The sequence below is a fragment of the Aquarana catesbeiana genome, linkage group LG01 (genome assembly GCF_042186555.1).
Source record: "Aquarana catesbeiana isolate 2022-GZ linkage group LG01, ASM4218655v1, whole genome shotgun sequence".
In the NCBI taxonomy this organism is placed as follows: domain Eukaryota; kingdom Metazoa; phylum Chordata; class Amphibia; order Anura; family Ranidae; genus Aquarana; species Aquarana catesbeiana.
The window spans coordinates 539,159,549-539,187,387 of NC_133324.1; the positions used below are offsets into that span (position 1 = coordinate 539,159,549).

Below are 27,839 nucleotides of genomic sequence, written 5' to 3' on the forward strand. Positions count from 1 at the left end.
CAGCGTCAGATTAGTGTCAGTAGCGCTAAAACCCACGCACACACCGTACACCTCCCTTAGTGGTATAGTATCTGAACGAATCAATATCCGATCAGATCTATACTAGCGTCCCCAGCAGTTTAGGGTTCCCAAAAACGCAGTGTTAGCGGGATCAGCCCAGATACCTGCTAGCACCTGCGTTTTGCCCCACTGCCAAGCCCAGCCCACCCAAGTGCAGTATCGATCAATCACTGTCACTTACAAAACACTAAACGCATAACTGCAGCGTTCGCAGAGTCAGGCCTGATCCCTGTGATCGCTAACAGTTTTTATACTTTACTGTGTTTTATTGTTAACCATTTTTTTGTCTTCAGGTATGCCATTCAGCTGCAGCGCAGATTTATTTATCTTGACAGCAACAGCGTTTGCACCTACGATATATAAAGCCGCGACTCCAGCGGAGGTGATATATGCCGAAGCATGGGGGCAGCAGGGGTGGAGGAGCGATTTACTCCTAACTTTTGGGGTGGATGCCCCCATGCTTCGGCATATATAAATGGTGCATGTATGCCCATCATTAGAAGTGGGTGGATGAAGGGAGGTATTCTAATGGTGGGCATACCCACCGATTAATCTCTTTTTTTCGTTCAGCCCACAGGCTGCATGAAAAGAAAAAAAAAAAAAAAGAAGGATTACAATATATGCCCAACAAGGACCAGCAACGTACTTGTATGTTGCTGGACTTTGAGTGGTTATACCAGAATGATGCCTGCAGGTTTAGGTATCATCTTGGTATCATTCTTTTCAGCCAGCAGTCAGCTTTCATGTAGAAAGCAATCCTAGCGGCTAATTAGCCTCTAGACTGCTTTTACAAGCAGTGGAAGGGAATCCCCCCCCCACCGTCTTCCATGTTTTTCTCTGGCTCTCCTGTCCCAACAGGGAACCTGAGAATATAGCCGGTGATTTAGCCAGCTGACCATAGAGCTGATCAGAGACCAGAGTGGCTCCAAACATCTCTATGGCATAAGAAACCGGAAGCTACGAGCATTTCATGACTTAGATTTCGCCGGATGTAAACAGCGCCATTGGGAAATTGGGAAAGCATTTTATCACACCGATCTTGGTGTGGTCAGATGCTTTGAGGGCAGAGGAGAGATCTAGGGTCTAACAGACCCCATTTTTTTTCAAAAAAAAAGAGTACCTGTCACTACCTATTGCTAACATAGGGGATATTTACATTCCCTGAGATAAAAAAAAAAAAATGAAAGGAATAGTTTAAAAATAAGATAAAAAAGCAAAAAAATAATAAAAAGGAAAAAAGCACCCCTGCCCCCCCCCCCCTGCTCTCGCGCAAAGGCGGACGCGGTCTGGCGTCAAATGTAAACAGCAATATCACCATGCATGTGAGCTATCACCGCGAAGGTCAGAAATTTTAGCAGTAGATGACCTCTGTAAATCAAAAGTGGTAATCTGTAAAGGCTTTTAAAGGCGTTTAAAAATGTATTCAGTTTGTCGCCACTGCACGTTTGTGCGCAATTTTAATGTACTCGGCCTAAGAGCATCTTTTTTATTTAATCAAACATTTGGGCAATATAGTGTGTTTTAGTGCATTAAAATTTTAAAAAGTGTGTTTTTTTCCCCAAAAAATGCGTTTGAAAAATCGCTGCGCAAATACTGTGTGAAAAAAAAATGAAACACCCACCATTTTAATCTGTAGGGCATTTGCTTTAAAAAAAATATATAATGTTTGGGGGTTAAAAGTGTGCGTGCTCAGTCTGAAGCTGTGGAGCTTGGTGTAAGTGGAGCTGGAATAAGTGGGAGTTAAAACCAGAGTTAGAGTATACAAGTCTTGCTGTTTGTTTGTCGTTTGTTTGTTGTTTGCTGTCTGTTTGCTGGGTTGCATCTTTGGGGCTTTTCCTTTTAGTTTTTAATTTGCCTTTTGCTGTCACTTTTTAAATAGCTTTTTTTTTTTTTTTTTTCTGGTTTCATCAGTCGATCAATTAAGGGGCGTGGTTAATTGCTCACAGGTGCCTATTTAACTGGTTGTAGGACTCAGTCTGAGCGTGCTCAGTCTGAAGCTGTGGAGCTGTGGAGCTGGAATAAGTGGGAGTTAAAACCAGAGTTTAAAACAGGAGGTTATAACAGGGGTCATAGTACCTGTGTAGTGTGAGTATCTGAGTGTTGTCTGAGTAGTGTGTGTGGATCGTTAGTACTTGTGTATTGTGTACTTGTGTATTGCGAGTGCACGTAGGTCTGTGAGTACCTGTGTATTGTCTTGTTGTGTACCTGTGTATTGTCGTGTACCTGTGTATTGTCTTGAGTATTAGTGCCAGGAAGCTAGCTTTTAGGTAATTTGGACAGGGTAAAATCCCCAAATCCTCACTAAATTTAATAGGTACGATGCCCGGCGGGTGTGGAGAGGCGACTCTTTGTACATCTTGCCGCATGTATGCGTTCCTTGATCATCCGATCGAGGGCGAATACTGCTGTGCAAAATGTAAGCACATTGTTTCCCTGGAAGCCCAGGTTCTGAATCTGGGGAAGCAACTGTCAGCACTGAGAAGTCCCTCCATACTAAAGGTGAGCCAGGAACGTACACGGCAGGTGCCGGCAGGGGCCAGCACAGAGGCGGGTGGAGACAAAAAGGTGCTGGCACTAGCAAAGAGTAAATGGGTGACAGTCAGGAGGGGTAGAGGGGGAAGTGCCAGAGAGGCCGATCCAGGACTGGAGCATCCCAATAAGTACGCTCCATTGAGTGACATTGGTGAAACCAGTCAGGGACCAGCACTGCTGGAGATGAGGGACTCTCCTAGCTGCCAGGGGAAGAACTCCTCCAGTGAGAGTGGGGGGGCAGCAAAGGGAAAGGAAAGACAGATTCTGGTGGTAGGGGACTCAATTCTTAGAAGGACAGAGAGGGCAATCTGTAACCAAGACCTGAAGCGCCGAACAGTATGTTGTCTACCGGGCGCTCGGGTTCGGCACATCACGGATCTTGTGGACAGATTACTGGGAGGGGCTGGGGAAGACCCGGCTGTCATGGTGCACGTTGGCACCAATGACAAAGTCAGAGGCAGATGGAGTGTCCTAAAGAACGATTTTAGGGACTTAGGAGCTAAATTGAGGAAAAGGACCTCCAAGGTAGTGTTCTCAGGAATACTACCGGTACATCGAGCCACACCAGAAAGGCAGAGGGAGATTAGGGAAGTAAACAAGTGGCTGAAGAGCTGGTATAGTAAGGAGGGGTTTGGGTTCCTGGAGGACTGGGCCGACTTCTCAGTCGGTAACCGGTACTATAGAAGGGACGGACTGCACCTAAATGAGGAGGGTGCAGATCTGCTGGGAATGAAGATGGCCAAAAAGTTAGAGGGGTTTTTAAACTAGGCGATGGGGGGGAGGGTCCAGAGACAGTGATAGCCAGTGCGGAAGATATTCCAGAGGGTAGTATTGGGGGCATTAGTGGTAGGTTAACCAAAGCACAAAAACACAAGGTGAGTATAGTAGCAAGTCCTAGTTGCAATCTTGAAACACCCAATACGAGGGCAATATGCGACCGGTCTAAACTATGTGGCATGTTCACCAATGCCAGGAGCATGGCGGACAAGATGGGTGAACTAGAGATACTGTTGTACAAGGAGGATTTGGATTTTGTGGGAATTTCAGAGACCTGGTTTAACAGCTCTCATGATTGGCTGGCAAACATTCAAGGGTATACCCTATACCGCAAGGATAGAGAGGGTAAAAAAGGGGGAGGGGTATGCCTATATATCAAGAATAATGTACAAGTGAATGTGAGAGATGACATCACTAAGGGGGCTAGGGAGGAGATGGAATCTTTATGGGTAGAGCTCCAAAGGGATGAAGCTAAGGGGAAAATAATACTGGGAGTATGCTATAGGCCCCCTAACCTGAGGGAGGAAGTGGAGACGGATCTCCTATCACAAATTGGATTAGCAGCAAGGATGGGAAGTGTTATCATAATGGGGGATTTTAATTATCCAGACATAGACTGGGCGGAGGGAACCGCGCATTCATTTAAGGCTCGCCAGTTCCTTAGTGTCTTGCAGGACAATTTTATGGGTCAGATGGTAGACGCACCAACTAGAAATAAAACATTACTAGATCTACTGATTACCAACAATACAGACCTGATAACAGATGTGGAAATACGGGGCAATTTAGGTAACAGCGATCACAGGTCAATTAGTTTCAGTATAAATCACACAAATAGGAAACATGAAGGGAACACAAAGACACTGAATTTCAAAAGAGCCAACTTCCCTAAACTACAAACCTTGCTAAAAGGCATAAATTGGGATAAAATATTAGGAACAAAGAATACGGAGGAGAGATGGGTTTGCTTTAAGAGCATATTAAATAAGGGCATTAGCCAATGTATCCCATTGGGTAATAAATTTAAAAGAGCGAACAAACATCCTGGATGGCTTAACTCCAATGTAAAAATGCATATAAAAGCAAAGGAGAAGGCCTTCAAAAAATACAAGGTTGAGGGATCATCCTCAGCATTCAGAATTTATAAAGAATGCAATAAGAAATGTAAGGGTGCAATTAGGATGGCTACGACAGAACATGAAAGACACATAGCGGAGGAGAGCAAAAAAAAATCCCAAGAAATTCTTTAAGTATGTAAACAGTAAAAAAGGGAGGACAGACCATATTGGCCCCATAAAGAATGAGGAAGGACATCTGGTTACAAAGGATGGGGAGATGGCAAAGGTATTGAATTTATTCTTCTCCTCAGTCTTCACGAGTGAATCGGGGGGCTTCAGTAACCAAAACTGCAGTGTTTATCCTCATGACACAACACAGGAAGCACCTACATGGTTAACAGAGGACGGAATTAAAATTAGACTTGAGAAACTTAACATTAATAAATCACCGGGACCAGATGGCTTGCATCCGAGGGTACTTAGGGAACTCAGTCAGGTGATTGCCAGACCGTTGTTCCTAATTTTTACAGACAGTCTATTGACTGGAATGGTACCAGCTGATTGGAGAAAAGCCAATGTAGCACCAATATTTAAAAAGGGCCCAAAAAACATCCCTGGGAATTACAGACTAGTTAGCCTAACATCAATAGTATGTAAACTCTTGGAGGGGATGATAAGGGACTATATACAAGATTTTAGTAATAAGAATGATATCATTAGCAGTAATCAGCATGGATTCATGAAGAATCGTTCTTGCCAAACCAATCTATTAACCTTCTATGAGGAGGTGAGTTGCCATCTAGATAAAGGAAGGCCCGTAGACGTGGTGTATCTGGATTTTGCAAAAGCATTTGACACAGTTCCCCATAAACGTTTACTGTACAAAATAAGGTGCGTTGGCATGGACCATAGGGTGAGTACATGGATTGAAAACTGTCTACAAGGGCGTGTTCAGAGGGTGGTGATAAATGGGGAGTACTCAGAATGGTCAGGGGTGGGTAGTGGGGTTCCCCAGGGTTCTGTGCTGGGACCAATCCTATTTAATTTGTTCATAAACGACCTGGAGGATGGGATAAACAGTTCAATCTCTGTATTTGCAGACGATACTAAGCTAAGCAGGGCAATAACTTCTCCGCAGGATGTGGAAATCTTGCAAAAAGACCTGAACAAATTAATGGGGTGGGCGACTACATGGCAAATGAGGTTCAATGTAGAAAAATGTAAAATAATGCATTTGGGTGGCAAAAATATGAATGCAATCTATACACTGGGGGGAGAACCTCTGGGGGAATCTAGGATGGAAAAGGACTTGGGGGTCCTAGTAGATGATAGCAGCAGCTTGGCATTGCATGCCATTGCTGAGCCTAATAAAGCAAACAGAATATTGGCATGCATTAAAAGGGGGATCAAATGCAGAGATAAAACGATAATTCTCCCGCTCTACAAGACTCTGGTCCGGCCGCACCTGGAGTATGCTGTCCAGTTCTGGGCACCAGTCCTCAGGAGGGACGTACTGGAAATGGAGCGAGTACAAAGAAGGGCAACAAAGCTAATAAAGGGTCTGGAGCAGGGCTCGACAAACCCCGGGCGCCAGGTCGCATTTGCGACTAGAATTAGCGACCTGGCGCCTGGGGCGGCACAGCTGGGGGTATCCTGTCTCTGTGCGGACTCCGACCCCCCCCCCCGTGCGATCGCATCAGGCCGCGCCGGCCGGTAATTGAGGCCCCGGCTTTGCGGCCTTCTTCGGTAGTTCTGGAGTCCTTCTGAAATCTGGCGCCATCTTGTGGTGGCCGTTGGTATTGCAACCAGCAATGCTAATGCGAAATACCTGCCTGTTTTCACTGCCCATCTCCTTCCCAAAGTGGAGAAGAGTAGGAAGTGAATGTGGGGATAGCCTTTTTTTTTTTTCGTAATAGATTTTATTTTTATTTATTTATATAAAAACTGTTTATTTTTTTCCTAATTAAAATTAATTTATTTGTTATCTCCCTGCTTGGCCCCTTTCACACGGGCTGTCTGATCAGGTTTGCCTGTCTGTTTTTCAGGCGGACCTGATCGGACCCTTAGAGCCCTTTCACACCGAGCCGCAGGGGGCGTCGGCGGTAAAGCGGCGCTATTTTTAGTGCTGCTTTACCGTCGTTTTAGTGACGCTATTCGGGCCTCTAGCGGGGCGGTCTTTTTCTGTGTAAATTTAAGATTAGTTATTTTTTATATTGAAAATAAAGCTTTGTCGGTCGTTTAAAAAAAAACTGGCTCCTAACTTTTTTAGCTGGCTCCTAGATTCCAAGCAAATTTGTCAAGCCCTGGTCTGGAGGATCTTAGTTATGAGGAAAGGTTGCGAGCACTGAACTTATTCTCTCTGGAGAAGAGACGCTTGAGAGGGGATATGATTTCAATTTACAAATACTGTACTGGTGACCCCACAATAGGGATAAAACTTTTTCGCAGAAGAGAGTTTAATAAGACTCGTGGCCACTCATTACAATTAGAAGAAAAGAGGTTTAACCTTAAACTACGTAGAGGGTTCTTTACTGTAAGAGCGGCAAGGATGTGGAATTCCCTTCCACAGGCGGTGGTCTCAGCGGGGAGCATTGATAGCTTCAAGAAACTATTAGATAATCACCTGAATGACCGCAATATACAGGGATATGTAATGTAGTACTGACACATGATCGCACACATAGGTTGGACTTGATGGACTTGTGTCTTTTTTCAACCTCACCTACTATGTAACTATGTATGTAAACAAAAAGTGTCAGAAAGGGCTTTGTCTTCAAGTGGTTAGAAGAGTGGGTGATGTGTGACATAAGCTTCTAAATGTTGTGCATAAAATGCCAGGACAGTTCAAACCCCCCCCCCAAATGACCCCATTTTGGAAAGTAGACACCCCAAGCTATTTGCTGAGAGGCATGTCGAGTCCATGGAATATTTTATATTGTGACACAAGTTGCATGAAAAAGACACATTTTTTTTTTTGTTTTTTTTTTTGCACAAAGTTGTCACTAAATGATATATTGCTCAAACATGCCATGGGAATATGTGAAATTACACCCCAAAATACATTCTGTTGCTTCTCCTGAGTACGGGGATACCACATGTGTGAGACTTTTTGGGAGCCTAGCCGCGTACGGGACCCCGAAAACCAAGCACCGCCTTCAGGCTTTCTAAGGGCGTAAATTTTTGATTTCACTCTTCACTGCCTATCACAGTTTCGGAGGCCATGGAATGCCCAGGTAGCACAAACCCCCCCCCCCCTCCCAAATTACCCTATTTTGGAAAGTAGACACCCCAAGCTATTTGCTGAGAGGTATAGTGAGTATTTTGCAGACCTCACTTATTGTCACAAAGTTTTGAAAATTAAAAAAAAAGAGAAAAAAAAAAAATTTCTGGTCTTCATTGGGTCATTTGGGGGGGGGGGTTGTGCTATCTTGGCATTTTATGGCCTCCGAAACTGTGATAGGTAGTGAGGAGTGAAATCAAAAATTTACGCCCTTAGAAATCCTGAAGGCGGTGATTGATTTTTGGGGCCCCGTACGCAGCTAGGCTCCCAAAAAGTCCCACACATGTGGTATCCCCATACTCAGGAGAAGCAGCTAAATGTATTATGGGGTGCAATTCCACATATGCCCATGGCCTGTGTGAGCAATATATCATTTAGTGACAACTTTGTGCAAAAAAAGAAAAAAATTTGTCACTGCAACTTGTGTCAAAATATAAAATATTCCATGGACTCAACATGCCTCTCAGCAAATAGCTTGGGGTGTCTACTTTCCAAAATGGGGTTATTTGGGGGGGGGGGGGTTTATGCCATCTGGGCATTTTATGGCCTTCAAAACTGTGATAGGTAGTGAGGAGTGAAATCAAAAATTTACGCTCTTAGAAATCCTGAAGGCGGTGATTGGTTTTCGGGGCCCCGTACGCGGCTAGGCTCCCATGTGGTATCCCCATACTCAGGAGAAGCAGCTGAATGTATTTTGGGGTGCAATTCCACATATACCCATGGCCTGTGTGAGTAATATATAATTTAGTGACAACTTTTTGAATAATGACAAAAAAAAAAAAATTACTATCACTTGAATTAATATTCAATGGGCTCAACATGCCTCTCAGCAATTTCCTTGGGGTGTCTACTTTCCAAAATGGGGTCATTTGGGGGGGGGGGGGTTGTACTGCCCTGCCATTTTAGCACCTCAAGAAATGACATAGGCAGTCATAAACTAAAAGCTGTGTAAATTCCAGAAAATGTACCATAGTTTGTAGACGCTATAACTTTCACGCAAACCAATAAATATATGCTTACTGACTTTTTTTTTTTACCAAAGACATGTGGCCGAATACATTTTGGCCTAAATGTATGACTAAAATTGAGTTTTGTTGGATTTTTCAAAATTTTCGGTCTTTTTCCGTGTATAGCGCAAAAAATAAAAACGGCAGAGGTGATCAAATACCATCAAAAGAAAGCTCTATTTGTGGGAAGAAAAGGACGCAAATTTCGTTTGGGTACAGCATTGCATGACCGCGCAATTAGCATTTAAAGCGACGCAGTGCCAAATTGTAAAAAGTGCTCTGGTCAGGAAGGGGGTAAATCCTTCCGGGTCTGAAGTGGTTAAAAGTGGTTGCTAAGCCACTTTCACATCTTCATACCATCCCCTCTATGTTCTAATCCTGTGTGCCCCTGTGTGAGTGATTTATAAAAAAAAAAAGCCTGCTATACCTAATTTTAGAGCTCTTCTCATTGATCACACGATCGACTGGCTTTCTCCTCTCCCCGACTGAGAGATGCAGTGGGCAGGGCCAAGATACCCCCTGCTGACATCACTTGGGAGAGGAGAGGAAAGAGAAAAAGAAAATCATGTGATCGCTGAGAAGAGCTGTAAAAGGAGTTATAGCAGACTTTTTTTTTTTTTTTTAACTATAAATCACTCACACAGGGGGACACGGGATTAGAACACAGAGGTGATGGTATGAAGATGTGAAAGTTAATGAGCAGCAGGAGTTGAGGGGGCAGGCACTGTCACAAACTGACAGGCAGAGGGGGGCACAGAGGAGACAGATAGCAGGCTGTGGATGTTGGAGGCACGTATGGATGACTCCGGTGTCAGAGCTCAGCAGCCCTGATATATCTGAGTTAGCGTACAGGGGGAAGGGTATAGCCAGGCAGGATCAGCCAGGTATTACAGGGGGCCAAATTACACAGCACAAGCAAATGTGCTGTATAAAATGCTATGAAAAGGAACAGGATCTGTATTTTGGTTGGCCAAAGACCAGAACACTTTTTGCAATTTGGCACTGTCACTTTAACTGACAATTGCGTAGTCGTGCAACGTGGCTCCCAAACAAAATTGACATCCTTTTTCCCCACAAATAGAGCTATTTTTAGGTGGCATTTGATCACCTCTGCAGTTTTTATTTTTTGCACTATAAACAAAAAAAAGCGACAATTTTGAAAAAAAAAGCAATATTTTTTACTTTCTGCTATAATAAATATCCTCAAAAAATATATAAAAAAAAAAAAAATCTTTTCCTCAGTTTTGGACGATAGACATTCTTTTACATATTTTTGGTAAAAAAAAAAAAATTGATTGGTTTGCGCAAAAGTTATAGCGTCTACAAAATAGTGGATAGTTTTATGGCATTTTTATTAATTTTTTTTTTTTTTTTTTTTTTTTTACTAGTTATGGTGTAATGGATGTGAAAAAGAAAAAAGTGTGGATCAAAAAATGAGCCACAGAAGTTAAAGGAATCATGGAATTAAACAAGAGACCATGTCTGCCACGTGGGCCGGAAGCCTATCCCATCACCAACATGACAGCAAAAACCACATCTAAAAGACTTTTAACAGAAATAGTGTGCAGATATGGTGTCCCAGAGGTCAGAGAGCAATCAGGGGCCGGCTTTCATGGCCTCAGTAACCAAGGAGATATGGACAGCTTTAGGGGTCACACTAGCTTTCCACACCCCGTACCATCCTCAGAGCAGTGGGAAGGTGGAAAGATTGAATGGCACAATAAAATCTAGAATGCTAAAAATGTCTCAGGAAACGGGAATGAGTTGGCCAGACAGCCTACCTATTGCCTTATTCAGTGTTAGGTACACTCCACTCCAAGGGGAAATTATGGTCTGTCAACCTATGAGATACTGTTTGGTTCAGCCCCCAGACTAGGTTGTTATTTCCCACAACGGTTGCAGCTCCAATCTGATTTATTGACCGATTATGTGACTGCTTTATCTCAAGGATTAACCCGTATCCATTCGCAAGTGTTTTCTTCCATTCCAGATTCTGAGCTAGATAAAGGAACGCACAAGCTTGTTCCTTGTGAGTTTGTGAGAAAACATACTCTTGAACCCAGATATGATGGTCCTTTCCAGGTTCTCCTAACAACTGCCACATCAGACAAGGTGGCACACTGGGGGTAAAAACTGGGGGAAAAAACCTGAAAACGCCCCAAAATAGTTGAGACAAAAATGGGAAGCCACTCTTAGAATGACAATCAACAAACACACAGATCAGTATTACACCAAAGAGTTCAGGCTGACCATTGAGAATCCTAGCCCAGAAGACAGTAGGACCTATGTTGTGGGCCTATGGTGGGGAAGTGGGTATCCCCGTTTTAGAAAGCCTTTCCAACTGAAAGATATATTCAATAACCCAGAGTGGGGAGTTCCCCAATCCACATCTAGCACAAACCCCCTGAGGCCCCATATACAAACATTAAAGGACATGGTGGCCATAGAAGATCCTACCTTTGAGGATACAATGGCTGCAGAAACCGGGTTCTCAGATGTCAACTTGTGGCTCGAGCGGACAAGGTACAGTGCAGTGAAACACTATAAGACCAATTGTTGTGTGTGTGGGGGGCTAGACCACACTTGGGAACGATACCCCTGAACATATCCCCAGAACATGAGACATGTTTCCTCAGCCTATTTACCAACACAACCACTGACCACTCCCTGTGTGCACATTGGAAGGAGGAATATCCCATAGTTACCAAGACCCCCAAGCCAGAAGGTATCACCATATATCCTGGCAATCACACATGCGGTATCAGGGAGTGGGGAAACCTCTTGGGAATTTCACTAAGGGTTCATGTGGATCTTATAGTGATAACAGGGAGCGGTGATCAGTGTCAGTGTCACTAGGCAGAACGGGGAAATGCTTGTTTACAAGCAGCATTGCCCAGTTCTTCCTCTCCGTGAGACGATCGCGGGTATCCCCCATGGACATTGAGTCCATGGGACCCGCAATCACACTAACGGAGCTCGCAGCAAGGAAGCGCGCGCTTCGCCGGCGGCGTGCATGCGATCACACGGCGGCTAATTTAAAGGGACGTACCTGTACGCCCATTTGCTTGTCCGTGCCATTCTGCCGACGTATATGTACATGCTGCGGTCAGCAAGTGGTTAACTCTTTAAGGTAAAAAATGTTTGGACACCAGAATCGCCCCTCACCCCCCCCCTTTTTCCTTACCTGAGCCCTCATTCGATCCAGCGCCATGCACGTCTGCAGCTTTTCTTTCCCCCAGCGCGGTCAATCAAAGCCAGTGACGAGGGGGCAGGGCCGAGTCCAGCTGTCAATGGATGCAGCAGCGAGGCTCAGGTGTGTGCACAGAGAAGCGGATTGCCATGGGGGGCACTGAACAGAGGGGAGGGGCCAGGAGCGCTGGCGAGGGACCGAAAAGAGGAGGTTCGCGGCCGCTATGTGCCATTTTATTGCAGAGAGCAGGTAAGTATAGACATGTTTTGTTATTTAACCACTTACCGCCCAACATATAGCAGAATGACGACGGCAAAGTGGTTTCAATACCCTGACTGGGCGTCATATGACGTCCTCAGGATATTGAGCCGCTGCGCGCCCCCGGGGGAGCGCATCATGGCGATCGTTGTTGCGGGGTGTCAGTCTGACACCCCGCAACACCGATCTAGGTAAAGAGTCTCTGATGGAGACTCTTTACCACGTGATCAGCCGTGTCCAATCACGGCTGATCACGTTGTAATTAGGAAGAGCCAGTGATTGGCTTTTCCTCACACGCGTCTGCAAGATGCGAGTAGAGGAGAGCCGATGGGCTGCCCTCCTGACAGGGGTGGGTCTGTGCTGATTGTTTATCAGCACAGCCCACTCACGGATCCCACCCAGGACCACCAGGGAAGCCGCCCAGGATCACCAGGATGGCCATCCACACTGGACCACCAGGTATGCCCCCTAGACCCCCAGGGAAATACTAATCTGTGCCCAGGCAGCTGCCAATCAATGCCCAGGCAGCTGTCAATCAGTGCCCACTCACAATACCCACCACTGCCAGTGCCACCAGGGATGCCTATCAGTGCCACGTATCAGTGCCGCCTATTAGTGCCCATCAGTGCCACCCATAAGAACCCATCTTTGCAGCCTTTCAGTGCCCAGTGTCGCCCATCAGTGCCCAAAAGTGCCACCCATGAGTGCCGCCTTATCAGTGTCCATCAGTGAAAGAAAACTTACTTATTTACAACATTTTTTAACAGAAACAAAAGCAAAACTTATTTTTTCCAAAATTTTCGGTCTTTTTTTATTTGTTTAGCAAAAAATAAAAACCGCAGAGGTGATCAAATACCACCAAAAGAAAGCTCTATTTGTGGGAAGAAAATGATAAAAATTTAGTTTGGGTACAGTGTTGTATGACCGCGCAATTGTCATTCAAACTGCGACAGAACTGAAAGCTGAAAATTGGTCTGGGCAGGAAGGTGTATAAGTGCCCTGTATTGAAGTGGTTAAAGTGGTTGTAAACCGCCTGACCCAGTCTTTATTAATGAGTCTTTAACTCTGTCATTATGGGAAAAGAAGGCCCTTCCTTTTTCACATTTGGAAATATATGCGTGCTTTTTGCGATGGTTGGGCCTGGGTAATAAAGGGACCAATGGAGATTGAAATCAAAAAGTATGATTTTTTTTTTTGGCTTGCCTGTGGCATGGATATTTGCTGCATACTTTCCACTAAAGCCTCCTAAAAATAGGCATTGAAATTTGGGCATCCGCTTCTTTATTTGTGGTCACTTGAGGCAATCCACGCAAATGAATTTCCCGTCATTTCAGACTGCATGCAGGTCCAACATGCACCCTGAGCTGGGCAAGGCATTTCCTATTGCACGGATATATGAGCCATTGCCACATGAGCTGCATGAAAGCTACCCTGAGCGGGAATCTGAGGAATACAGATTGTCCTGCAATTAAAATCTTGTTGGTGCTGTGCTCCACATTAATCTTTAAGATTATTAAATGTCATAAATCAAAAACTACTGTGCAACTAATATGCTTTATTAACAAAGTGTGTAATTACTACACAAGTGACTTTAACTACTTCATCCCCAGAAGAATTTACCCTCTTCCTGACCAGAGCACTTTTTGCGATTTGGCACTGCGTCGCTTTAACTGACAATTGCGCGGTTGTGCGACGTGGCTCCCAAACAAAATTGACGTCCTTTTTTTCCCCAGAGCTTTCTTTTGGTGGTATTTGATCACCTCTGCGGTTTTTATTTTTTGCGCTATAAACAAAACAAAAAAAAAAAACGCATTATTTTTTACTTTTTGCTATAATAAATATCCCCCAAAAATATATATAAAAACTTTTTTTCCTCAGTTTAGGCCGATACGTATTCTTTGACATATTTTTGGTAAAAAATAAATAAATAAATCGCAATAAGCGTTTATTGATTGGTTTGCGCAAAAGTTATAGCGTCTGCAAAATAGGGGATAGTTTTATGGCATTTTTATTAATAATTTTTTTTTTTTTTTTACTAGTAATAGCGGCAATCAGCGATTTTTAGCGTGACTGCGACATTACTGCGGACACATCGGACAATTTTGACACATTTTTGGGACCATTGACATTAATACAGCGATCAATGCTATAAAATTGCATTGATTACTGTAAAAATGTCACTAGCAGTGAAGGAGTTAACCACTAGGGGGCGGGGAGGGGTTAAGTGTGTCCTGGCTGGGCAGTGATTGTAACTGTGGGGGGGGGATGGGCTAGCAGTGACATTTATTTATTTTTATTTATTTCAGGTACTTATATAGCGCTGTGAATTTACGCAGCGCTTTACATATACATTATACATTCACATCAGTCCCTACACCCTCAAGGAGCTTACAATCTAAGGTCCCTAACTCACATTCATACATACTAGGGTCAATTTAGACAGGATCCAATTAACCTACCAGCATGTCTTTGGAGTGTAGGAGGAAACCGGAGTACCCGGAGGAAACCCACGCAGAGACAGGGAGACCATGCAAACTCCAGGCAGGTAGTGTCATGACACTGATCGCTGCTCCCAATGACAGGGAGCAGACGATCGGTGTCCTGTCACTAGGCAGAAGGGGGAAATGCTGTTTACATCGGCATCTCCCCATTCTTTAGCTCCGTGACACGATCGCGGGTATCCCAGCGGCGATCGAGTCTGCGGGCACGGTCACGGAGCTCGCGGCAGGCGCGTGCACGGCAGGAAATTCAAAGTAACGTACAGGTACGTTACTTTGCCCAGCCGTGCCATTCTGCCGATGTATATGTGCTGACAGCAGTCGGCAAGTGGTTAAAGTGTCATCCCAACTTAAATAATGAAAAATATATAGGTATAAGATGTCATGGGAAGTGCAAAATCAAAAAAATCTATCAAAGAAATACAATTCTATAGTGTCAATAAATGCCTCCAGATAATCAAGGTGCAATATATGCTGTCCATGATATTACTGAGAGCTCTTCTGGCAACAATACACCATTCTGTGTCACAACATGCTTCTTGCTGTTCTCAACCCCCTCCACCGGGTATGCTCTCACCTGGGATAATGGATTTGAGGATATGATCTATTATCACTTTTGCATCTACTCAGGGGACTGCAGGTACTTCTCCTGGATCTCAATATTATATATGCTTCCTTCTACTTGCTCCTCCAGTTAGCCATGCACATATAATATGAAAACACCAAGAGTGTTTTATCCTTAAAAACACTGCTTTATTAATAAACAAAAATACAATTTAATGCAGTTTTACAATAAGGAAATATGTTTTATGTTTTATTACTACTATCATAACAGAATCTCACTCCTGACACCCCTTGCACAGTGGCATTTAAACTGGGAGAGAAAGCAATAGGAGCTAATCAAACTTTGTCAATTTGGACAGGGAAATGTGTTAAAAGAAGAAGAGGGCAGAAAAGTTGATGACTTATCAGTGTGTTGCTTGCTTTTTAATTGTCCAATCAGCAGGATGCAAAAACATCACTGTATTTCTGACCTGGTGACACCATCCTGCCTAGCCACATGTATAAATCATGAAAGCGGTTGTAAAAAAAAATACAAATATTTTGGAAGATGAGTACATAAAATTGTACTTCAATTGAGTATTTAGAGGTTTGTCAGTAAAGGTTTAAAATGGTTGAAAACCCTCACATATAACCAGTCAAGTAACTAGCAGTAGGTGATACACAGATGAAGCAAATCCTCCTACATACATTGTACCGGTGTATCTGCAGTCATTTTTTCTGTAGATTGTTCTGAAAACGCAAAGATGCAAGGATTTCCTCTCAGCTCTAGCAGGGGGTGGGGACCTGACATCTTCATAGAGCCAAGCTGTGAGGACAGCTGTAAGCCCTGACTGAAGCAAACGGTCACACCCCCTTCACACACACAAATACAGCTGTGGATACAAGTCACAGACTGGAGCTCGCTTTCCATCACCTTTTTAACTCTTGGTTTTGGGAAAAGCTGCCAGAAGTGACTCATACTGATAACAGAGGAACCAGGCAACAGAGAAATCACGCTTCGTGCTTTAGAGAGAGGCAAGTACACAGTATACAGCCACGGAGGTAAAAATGAAAGATTTTTTTTCTGGTAATAATTACCAAAGGTAAACAAGTGTGCTTTTCTGTAAAGAAAAAAAAAAAAGTCAAGAAATATAATAAGATAAAGCCTTACTTGTCACTGTTGGCTAATTTACGATATTCTCCCACAGTAATGGGCTTCTTCTGTATGTTGTACTGAGTAAAAAGGCCAGACTGGCCAGTAACAACCTGTTGGATCGGGGCAGGAATAACCATGTCATCCAGATCATCATAGGTCCGTCTCGGTCTCCACTCTTTTGGAGGGATAATCTAGTGATACAAAACAGAGTTAGCACAGTATTTATGTTAAAATTATGAGGGTTTAGTCTTTATTACTACAAAGCCTGAATGCAGTTCATAACTGGCATAAAATATCTTTTGATATTAAAGTTTTTGTAAACGCCACCAAATTTTTTTTTTTTTTTTAAAGACATGCACTGCAATATGCTCTGATTAATGAAAATCCAAATCACAATATCTGAAGCTTATATTGTGGATCATAGTACCCGTCACAGCCATGTGAATGGCTCCAGTCTGTGGGCGTGTCCATGGGCCGGAGCTCGGGAGTCAGTTGTGACATCACTGACTCTCCTCCCACTTGACACACAGTAGATAGCATGGCTTAGCATCAAAGGTGAGGGGGCGTGGTGACAATTTTTTTGCTGGTGACTGGATTTTTTTTTTCCATTAACACAGTGGGGAGAACTTGAGCCGACAGTCTGCTTTTTTTCTCAGGCAGACTAAGGACAAGGGTGCTTGCATGCTGTACTACCTAAACTGGTCATTTTACATTCGTTTTTTGGGTTTGCAACCACTTTAATAGACATTATATATGCACCCCTAGATTCAAAAATGTTTATGATTTACATTAAATTCAAATTCTAAACTCTCAATACATGCTATATTGCCTCGTGTGCCTATTCACTTTGCCACTGGTGCATTTTTTTTCAGCAAAAAGTATTTTTAGCATACATCAGAAAATAAAAATCATATGAGCCTAAACTTATAGCCCAAAAGCCTAGAGGGCAACCACATATTTAAAAACTGGACTGCTGCCTGCATCGCCCCAAAACTGAAAATCGACTGTTTGCTTTCACTGTGTCTCTGTGCATTTTGGTATGTTTCTGCTCTTCACCATCGGTTGCCCTGCCTGCATCCTTATTGTGTTGCTCTTTAGTGTTTTACCTAAGGTATGAGCTGATCTTCTTTACAATTCTGCCCTCTTGCAAGCCATCCTTTTATTAACTTATGATTAACAACCACCCCACCCTTAACAGTATAAAGCTAGAGCACCTTCTGGGGATAGTACTTTGCTGGGGTTCTTTCCTTTAGTGATTCTTTATACGTACAAGAGATATGCACTTCAGCGATTCACAAAGCGAAAATACATAGCAAACTGCATTGAAATGCGCCAAAACAGGCTGCAGGTGACCCTCTCTATTCAGCTCTCCTTCCACTTTTTACCACTGCTGACAGTTGTGTCCTCTATACCCATTTCTGCACTCACCAACTCCAGCTAGTTCTACATCCACATGCTGATAAAACCTCCAGGACACTAGGGTATGTCCTTTCATATAAATTACACTCCCATTTGCCTGTGCATCCTTCTGCTTCTACTAACCTCTGGTGGCAACCCCCGGGCCCTCCATCATTTACCTGTGCCCAACGCTACCATCACCCCACTCTATCTCGCAGCAGCCACAATCCACAGAACTTCGTGTCCATTTCTCTTCTTGCCAAAACCAGCCTCCCCTTCTCGTGTGCCCTCTGGAATGCCTGCTCTGTCTGTAACAAAACTAACCTCCCTCCAAGACCTCTATCACAAATTCCTTTAAACTACTTGCCATAACCAAAACCTGGCTTCATAAATCCGACACTGCTTCTCCCTCCCATAGTGGCCCTCTCTGGACCCACTCCCCCTGACCGAGTGGACAGAAGGGAGGTGGAGAGAGAATCCTAACCCCATGCAGCACCTATCAGGTACTTCACCCAACTCCCTGGTCTGTCTCTCTCCTCTTTTAAGTCACATTGTATTTGTCTATTTTCTCCTGTTTCTCTAAGAATTGCTGTGATCTACCGGCCCCCTGGACCAGTGTCAACCTTCCTTGATGACTTCGCCACCACACAACTACATTTGGTTCAATAACAAGTTTTATATTCAAAAGAAAGGTGTGGCCATGGGGGCCAAATGAATATTCCATTATATTATTATTATTATTATACAGGATTTATATAGCGCCAGCAGTTTACGCAGCGCTTTACAACATTAGGGCAGACAGTACAAGTACAATACAATTCAATACAGGAGGAATCAGAGGGCCCTGCTCGTTAGAGCTTACAATCTAGGAGGGAGGGTCAAGTTATACAAAAGGGTAATAGCTGTGGGGGATGAGCTCATGGAGAAAATAGTGCAGTTGTTAGATGGAGGCAGGATAGGCTTCTCTGAAGAGGAAAGTTTTCAGGGATTGCCTAAAAGTGGATACATTTGGAGACAGTCTGACAGATTGGGGTAGGGAATTCCAGAGGATGGGCGAGGCTCGGGAGAAGTCCTGGAGGCGGATATGGGAGGAGGTGATGAGAGAGCTTGAGAGCAGGAGATCTTGGGAGGAACGGAGATGGCGATTAGGTGTATATATATATATATATATATATATATATATATATATATATATATATATATATATATATATATATATATATATATATATATATTTTTTTTATTTATTTATATAATTTTTTTTTTCATATGTTTTTGCTTTATTGTGTATTGTTACATACAAGTCTGAGGGTATTAAGGAATTTTAAGGTATTATTTTAACTAAAGAGAGTAACTTTTAGAAAATTTTAGGCAATATGGTTCTTGTCATTATGCTTTCGCTTTTAAGATGGAATGGTTTGAAAGATATCTTATAAACTTCTTTTCACTAGGCGTAAAACATATATGTTAATATCAGGATGTTGAATGTGAAGTTTCAATGTTCAGGTGACACCGGAGCGGAATAGCAGCTTTTAGCTGCTCCGATGTCTCTCCTGCCCATTTAGGTATTTAAAGCGTGTTAAGTGATGTTTCAGCAGAGCCTCCGTTCCCAGTCGATGCGTCGGGTGGAGCTGTATTCTGTGATGTCACCACGCACCAGACTGCAGGACAAGGCCCGCGGCTGTGTTTTTTTGCCTTCTACGTCCAATTTCTTTTAAATGCAATAAGATGCATATAATAAATGCCAATTTTTACATACTACACTATGAAGTTTCTCCCTGCTTGAAACCCTTTGTGCCAGAGAGCACTTGCAGCAGGATGATCAGTGGAGCCGGGGGTATATGAGAATTATTTTGTATCCAGACAAAGCTAATACCTTACCAAGAGGAAGCTTTCTTACTTCAGGAGTGGAACATCGCAGCTGGCTTCAATCACAACAAGGGTGTTAAGATACCTATCATTTGGGAACCATTTCTTCTGGTAAGAGGTGCATAATTCCTTATGTGTGGGAGAGAGCACCGTATAAAGCATGGATGTGTATGAATTCACTTAAAGAGCCCTTATGGACACTTTACCGGAATTTTTTAATCACATTTAAGTGAGGACTTTCTTTTGTTGAGCATTTAACACTAATATTTTTTTAGGTTGCGCACGAATTTGCCTTATATGTATTTGAGTTGAGTATTTAGACTTTTAGAAGTTGCAGCACATTATATATATATATATATATATATACATACACACACACACACAATATATATATATATATATATATATATATATATATATACACACACACACTATAATATATATATATATATATATATATATATATATATATATATATATATATATATATATATATATATATGTCCAAAGGGTTGCTGCACTTAAAAACTTTCGGTTGCTTTATTTCACATAGTCATGAGGAAAAATTACAAAGCGGGCACAATCTTTCCAGACGAAATCATGGCAATAGATGCCAGTACAAAACAGATTCATATCTGTTTTGTACAGGCATCTATTGCCATGATTTCGTCTGGAAAGATTGTGCCCGCTTTGTAATTTTTCCACATGACTATGTGAAATAAAGCAACCGAAAGTTTTTAAGTGCAGCAACCCTTTGGACTTTTTCTTTATCTATCTATCTAATTGGTCAATCGGTTTTTAGGTGAACACAAGATATCTATAATACATGCGAGTATTTTGAACTTTAATGCATCAATAAATGCCCTTTATGGTTTTACACTATGTGGATTCTTCCGTGCTTTATTTATACAAATGACATCTTATTCCATCATGCCTGTCTGAGATGTACCTAGAACACCTGTGATCCTCTAAAGGTTTTGATCCATCTGGGCCTGGTGGTCAATTGGGGGCACATGCGACTCCGTAATAGAGTGCAGTATCAGTAGATCACTGCCGCTTTCAATACACAGTACACAAAACAGCGGTTCAAACAGTCCTTGACAACCAGGTGCTTTTTTACCTGCGAGTCACACTAGGTATCTATAAATTTATTGGCCAAACTGTAAATTGAAAGGTACTCTAGTGAAGAGGCCTACAGGATACTGAGCATGACAGATGAGAGCGATGGGGAGTCCTCACTGTCAGAATCAGGCTCAGTATCTGAACCTGTAGAGAGCAGCGGCACCCTGATAGATAGCTCTTATGATGGAGTAGAGGTCCCTGCTAAGGTCATGTGTACCCAACGCCGCTCCTCTGTTGCAAAGGTGCAACAATCGCATGATTTTCGTATGCAGCAGAGTGCCGATACTAGTGCAGCTCTAACCTTCAGGTGAACTGGCGAGCACCAGCGGCCTAGTACATCCTGGTCGTAGACAAACCAGCACTGCAGTAATACTTGCTGATGTGGCGAGTCCCATAAGTGCAGTTCAAGCTGGAGCGGTGGCTAGCACAAGTAGTGTTCCGCAGCCACCAATTCAAACACAGGCCCGTAGAGCCCATAGTTACATAGTTAGTAAGGTTGAATAAAGACACCAATCCATCCAGTTCAACTTGAGTGAGTGTGGGTGCGCGTCTACAATTGTCCCTATCCCATTGTGTCTCATTAAGATGCTCATCTATTATATTTTATATTTAATGTACCCATATAGCGCTGTCAATTTATGCAGTGCTCCACACATACATCGCACACTCACATTGGTCCCTACCCTTAAGGAGCCCACAATCCAAGGTCCCCAACTCACATTCATATACTAGGGCCAATTTTTGGACAGAAGCCAATTAACCTACCAACATGTCTTTGGAGTGTGGGAGGAAACTGGAGTGCCCAGAGGAAACCCACGCAGGCACAGGGAAAACATGCAAACTCCAGGCAGGTAGTGTCGTGGTTGGGATTCGAACCAGTGACCCTTTTTACTGCAAGACGAGAGTGCTACCCACTACACCACTGTGCCGCCCATAGTGCTCTTCCAGATGCGCTTGCAAATCCTGATTGGCAGCCACTGATTCGGCAGCACCCGTACGTCCCCTATTCACTGGCCAACCCGGAATTCGGGTGGAAAACTGCAGATTTAAAGCCTCTTGGGTTTTTTGAGCTGTTTTTCATGTAATATCTGTGCGGATCTTTATGGACCAAAGCAATTTATATGCTAATCTATTTATCTCCGCAAACCCAATTTTGACCCTTGTCAGACAATTTGCATGGAAATGTATCACAGTTCCTGAGTTTAAGACCCTTCTGGGCCTTTTCCTCAACATTACTAAAAAGAACGGGTTGCGGTCATATTGGTCCACTGACCAAATTCATCATATGCCTGTGTTCTCTGCTGCCAGGGCTAGATACAAGCAAATATTGCTGTTTATGCACTTCAACAATGAACTCTGTTGTCCCCGGGGTAACCATGGATATGATTGGTTCTACATAATTGAGCCCCACGTAAACCATTTCAACCAAAAATTTGCATCCTTACATATCCCCAACAAGATGTCTGCGTAGAGGAGTCCCGATTAAGTTTTCAGGCCACCTTGTTTTCAAACAGTTTCTCCCCAGCAAGTGTGTCAGATATGGGGTCAAAATGTATAAGCTCTGTGACAGTGCAATGATTGTTTGGGACTTGGTGTCACCCTTTTTCTGAAAGGGGTACCACTTGTATGTGGACAATTTTTACACAAGCGTGCCACTTTAGACCCCTCTTTTAATTTGGAATTGGCGCATGTGGCACCGTGCGATCTAATCATTGGGCCTTCCTCCAACGGCTTGGAAATGCCCCACTTAGACAGGGGGGAGAGCGCCTGCTTGAGGTGTAATGAATTGCTTACAGTGAGGTGGAAGGACAAACGGAACGTTTCCATTCTGTCTTCTATTCACGCAGATACGGCAGTCCAAATTACAACGGCGACAGGTGCTGTTGAAAAGCCCCTCTGTGTCCACGACTACAACCTTAAAATGGGAGGGGTGGATTTCAACGACCAGATGATGGGGCCATACTTAGTTGCCCATAAGTCCAGAGACTGGCACAAAAAAAAGTGTCTGTATATTTATTCCAATTCGCTCTGTTCAACGCTTAGGTACTATACAAAAGCGTCAGGAAGAAGTGAATCCTTCCTAAAATTCCAGGAAGAGATCACCACAGCCCTTTTGCATCCAGAAGGTGCTGTGGCCCAATTTCCCAATCCAGATGCAGTGAGCCGGCTGCATGAGAGGCATTTTCCTGATGTCCTCCCTGGTTCCCCTACCCAAAGAGTACCCCAAAAAAGATGCCGTCTCTGTAACAAGCGTGGATTTAGGCGTGACACCCACTATTTTTGTCCCTCCTGTCCTGGCGGACCTGGTCTCTGCATCAGGGACGGTTTCAGCCGTTACCACACACACTAGTGGATTATTAGGGTACAGCACGGCACAGTCTAGGGCACATATTCACATAGGGTCTCGAAAGATGTTAGATGGCTATCGCATTTTGAGAGACCCTAGCCTGCAACGTTTATAGCTACAATAAAAGTTTTTTTTTTAAAAAAGTCAAAAATATAGTTGTTTTATTGTACTGTTTTACTGTATTTTATACTATACTGTAATGTTTTATTGCTACTGTGTTTTATTGTTAACCGTTTGCAGGAATGCCATTCAGCTGCAGCACCGATTTGTTTATTTTGACAGCAACAGGGTTTGCTCCCACAATACGTAAATCAGTGACTCCAGCTCTGTAGGAGGTGGAGTAGACATCCCAAGGTATTTGCTAAGAGGCATGGCGAGTATTTTGCAGATCTCATTTGTTGCCACAATTTTTTTGGAAAAATTAACAAAAAAGAAAAATGAATTGTTTTTCTTTTTTCAAAACTTTGTGACAAAAAGCAAGATCTGCAAAATACTCACCATGCCTCTTAGCAAATACCTTGGGGTGTCTAGGGGTCATTGGGGGGCGGGTTGTGCTATCTTGACATTTCAGGGTCTCAGAAGCGAACACCTACATAAGTTGCGCCCACATATGTAAACGGTGTTCAAAACACACACAAGGCATCGTCGCGATCGTTAAAGCGAGAGCAATAATGCTAGCACAAAACTCCCTCTAACTCAAAATTGGTAACCTGTAGAAATTTTTGAACGTCACCTTTGGAGATTTTTAAGGGTCAAAGTTTGTCGCCATTCCACGAATGGGTGCAATTTTGAAGCATGACATGTTGGGTATCAATTTACTCGGTGTAACATTCTTTCACAATATTAAAAAAAAAAATGGGCTCACTTTACTGTTTTCTTATTTTTTTAATTCAATTTTTAATTTCCAAAAAAATTGCATTTGTAAGACCTGTTGTGGGAATTTTTATTAATGTATGTTGTCAGATGTCCCCTAGTGTCAGTTTTGCTGTAATACGCTCATGTGAGGGTATTCGCACATACAGATATTGGTGGAAGACCACTGGCTGCAGAAACCTTCCTGTGGACACGGGAGATCTGCTTGCTCTTTTAAGGATGTTTGTTTATGCCTCACCAAGGGACTGGCCACTTCATGGCGACCGCATTTAAACTCCTAACTAAGCAGATCTGCGTACATGGGAACCATAGCACAACCATACAAAATTATGGCCCACTGAGCCACGATAGAGTACGGCTCGCGTCATTGGTAGCAGTGGGAATATGCACACGATCGTGTTCAGAGCCATGTGCTTGCTGCATGGCTCTGCACACCACCATCTGCACATGTCACTACTGCATTTCATTTTCATGTGCGTGATTGGTTCTTTTGAATGAATACAAGTGTCTGATTGGCTGATTCTGAAGCCACCACCTTCTTTTGTTATCCATGTTTTTAGTATAAATAAAAGGAGCCTGGCTATTCTCTGGAGGATTCTGCTGAGCTCAAGGTGATAGCAACATCTCTGTGTTACTGAGAGACATACAAAGCACGCTTTCCCAGCATTATATTAGAGAGCTGTATTTGTGCTTTTAAGCGCAAAGTAATGATATGTTTATAGGGAGAAGCTTAAATTTTCCCAGACAGACCGCTGCGCAAATATGGAGTGACAAAGTATTGCAACGACCGCCATTTTATTCTCTAGGGTGCCTGAAAACAAAAAATATATAATGTTTGGGGGTTCCAAGTAATTTTCTAGCAAAAGAAATTATTTTAACTTGTAAATAAGATTGAAAAATAGGCCTGGTCCTTAAGTGGTTAAGATCTAGCAGCTAGATTAACACAATTGGCACAATTGCATGCTCCTCCACCTCACATACCATGGCTTAGATTCGAAACATCTTCTACAATCCCATTTTACTTACCTGGATTGCTTTGGTCTAAATCCATCCACCCCAATGATGTAGCCTTTTTAAATACAACAACTCCAGCAACCTCCCACACTCAGAACTATTTAAAGATCTATAAATTAAACATTTTTATAATTCTCATTTTGGCCTGATTCCTACGAAACCTTATTCAGATTTTGAAAAGTTCTGCTTTTATTCTCCCAGAGACAGAGGTACTATTTTCCTATTATATATTAATATATATGGTCACAAAGTGATTTGTCCAAGGTCACAAGGAGCCGACATGAGGATAAGGTTGAATGTCTTCAGAAAGTCTCCCATGGCTACGAGGGGTGGCTCCTTTACCAGTGAAGGCCGATAGGTGGATTTAAACCCATGCCTGTCAGGAAGTCTCCCATGGCTGCACTGGCCATCAGAGCACATAACCTGTGAGCTATGGCTGCTTCACCGTTGCTGTCCAACTCTACATTGGAAACACTGAGCAGAAAGGGGGTGTAAGTGCCCTGTTTTGATGTGGTTATGGGCACCCCCACGCATCTAAAAACGAAGTGCATTTTCAGGTGGGAGAACAGATAGGAAATTGCATAATGGAAAAGCACCATGCTATTTCCTGGCCCCCACGGCTCAAAAATTGTGCAGGAACCTTTTTCCTGCATGAAACAGGTGCAGCAGGCCACTGAAATTAATGGGCTGCCGTGCCTGAGCAAATGTGGCCCAAGACAATTCCTCTTCTTCCAATGTGGCCGAGGAAGGTCAAATGATTGGCCCCCCCTGGTTCACGTCAGTCTCTTCATCAACAAGTATTTTCTTTGATTCTTGTAGAGAAATGTTCTTAGTCGGAGAAAAAGAATATGCTTCTCACGGTGATTAACAACATTTCTTGATTTACAAAAAAAATAGATGTGTAAAATAACTAGTAATTAAGAACTACTTACCTTAGCCAAACCAGCCCTGTGTGCACCCTGAGACTCTATATATGCCATGTATTTTCCAAAGTCCTGAAACTCCTCCCAGGTAGGTCTAAATGTCATAATCTTGCAATTAGAATTCTGCGCTTGTGAAGTCTCTGGCCCCATGGTGACCTTCTTAGAGCCTGGCCCAAGAAAAAAACTGGGAAAAAAATATAAAGCATCATTAGTAGCTAAAAGAGAAGAAGGTTGTTGCAATATATGCACGCTCAGCCTTTACACATCTACAAAGTAAAAAAAGTAAATGTATTTGTAATTTTACTAGCCTGCATGAATGTTCACAATACTGAATGTGCATCGATGTAACATTTATCTGACACAAGCTCAATTTGAATGTGGTTATAGGGAAATAACCCCAGCAACTGCTGCACGTCATTTAATTTCAAATGTGCAGGTTACCAGATAGAGTAATGCAGCATGTTTATAAAATGTGGGCAGTATGTAGTCTATTGAGAGAGCATGCAAAAGGATGACAATACAGCAGAACAGTTATCTGCAGAGACAGGACTAATCAAGTATTATTTTAACCATTTCCAGCCCAAGCCCATTCTGGCATACCTCTCCTACATGTAAAAATCATACTCTAAGAGCCCTTTCACACTGGGGCGGTTTGCAGGCGCTAATAATAGCGCCTGAAAACCGACCCGAAACAGCCGCTGCTTTCATTCCAGTGTGAAAGCCCCGAGGGCTTTCACACTGGAGCGATGCGCTGGCAGGACGGTAAAAAAAAGTCCTGCCAGCAGCATCTTCGGAGCGGTGAAGGAGCGGAGTGTATACCGCTCCTTTACCGCTCCTGCCCATTGAAATCAATGGGACGGCGCGGCTATACCGCCGGCAAAGCGCCTCTGCAGAGGCGCTTTGCGGTGGTTTTAACCCTTTCTCGGCCACTAGCAGGGGGTAAAACCGCCCCGCTAGCGGCCGCATACCGACGGTAAAGCGCCACTTACAATAGCGGCGCTTTACCACTGACAACGCCCCCGCGTGAAAGGACCTTTATTGCTATAAAATTACTCAGAACACCCAAATGTGTGTATATATATATAGATATAGAGAGAGAGAGAGAGAGAGAGAGAGAGAGAGAGAGAGAGAGAGAGAGAGAGAGAGAGAGAGATCTATATCTCTCTATATATATATATATATCTATATATATATATATCTATATCTATATATCTATATATCTATATATGGAGAGAGAGAGAGAGAGAGAGAGAGAGAGAGAGAGAGAGATATATAGATATATATATATATCTATATATATATAAAAATAATATTTGGGGGTTCTAAGTAATTTTATAGCCAAAAAAAAACTGAAAATAACTTGTAAGCAACAAGTGTCCGAAAAAGGCTTAGTCTTTAAATAAGAGGAGGTCCAGCCCCCCACGAAAAATTAAAAGCCAGCAGCTACAAATACTGCAGCTGCTAACCTAATATATGGACACTTGCCTGTCCAGGAAGCCCGCGATGTCGGCACCCCAGCCGATCGGCTGTCGGGTGCACCCGCCGCCATGCCTGGTAAGGGAACCCGGCAGTGAAGCCTGACAGCTTCACAGCCTGGTCCCTGCTGCGATTTCTAAATTGGTCCGGGTGCGGAGAAGGGGGCTGAATTTCTGAGAGATCAGGCTGCGGCCCCATCTCCCAGAAGTGGGGAGCAGTACCTGTCAAAAACAGGTACCCGTTCCCCCCCCTCCCACTGAAAGGTGCCAAATCTGGCACGGGGGGAGGGAGCAGACGGATAAGCGAAGTTCCACTTTTGAGTGGAACTCTGCTTTAAGTGATTAAACTGACCTCATTTGCATCCCTTTGATCTCTAAAAGAACAGAAGATAATTTTTTTTTATTTCTTTCAGCGCATGTTGATTTAAAAAAAAAAAAAAAAAAAAAGCAGCTGGCAGT

The 27,839-nt window shown here is 43.1% G+C and overlaps 1 protein-coding gene across 3 annotated transcripts in view; it reads right to left on the minus strand.

Annotated features, from left to right (window-relative positions):
* The window catches only part of KDM4B (lysine demethylase 4B), a 566,075-nt gene that overhangs the window by 416,667 nt on the left and 121,569 nt on the right, over window positions 1-27,839 (minus strand). For all 3 annotated transcript variants that reach the window (XR_012235533.1, XM_073594890.1, XM_073594882.1), the window contains exons 3-4: window positions 25,915-26,089; window positions 16,375-16,550 (exon numbers count right to left, since the gene is read on the minus strand). Coding sequence is in view for 2 of the 3 variants with exons in the window: in XM_073594890.1 (XP_073450991.1) it covers window positions 16,375-16,550; window positions 25,915-26,055 (317 nt within the window). In the remaining variant the exon portion in view is untranslated. The remainder of the gene's footprint in view (window positions 1-16,374; window positions 16,551-25,914; window positions 26,090-27,839) is intronic.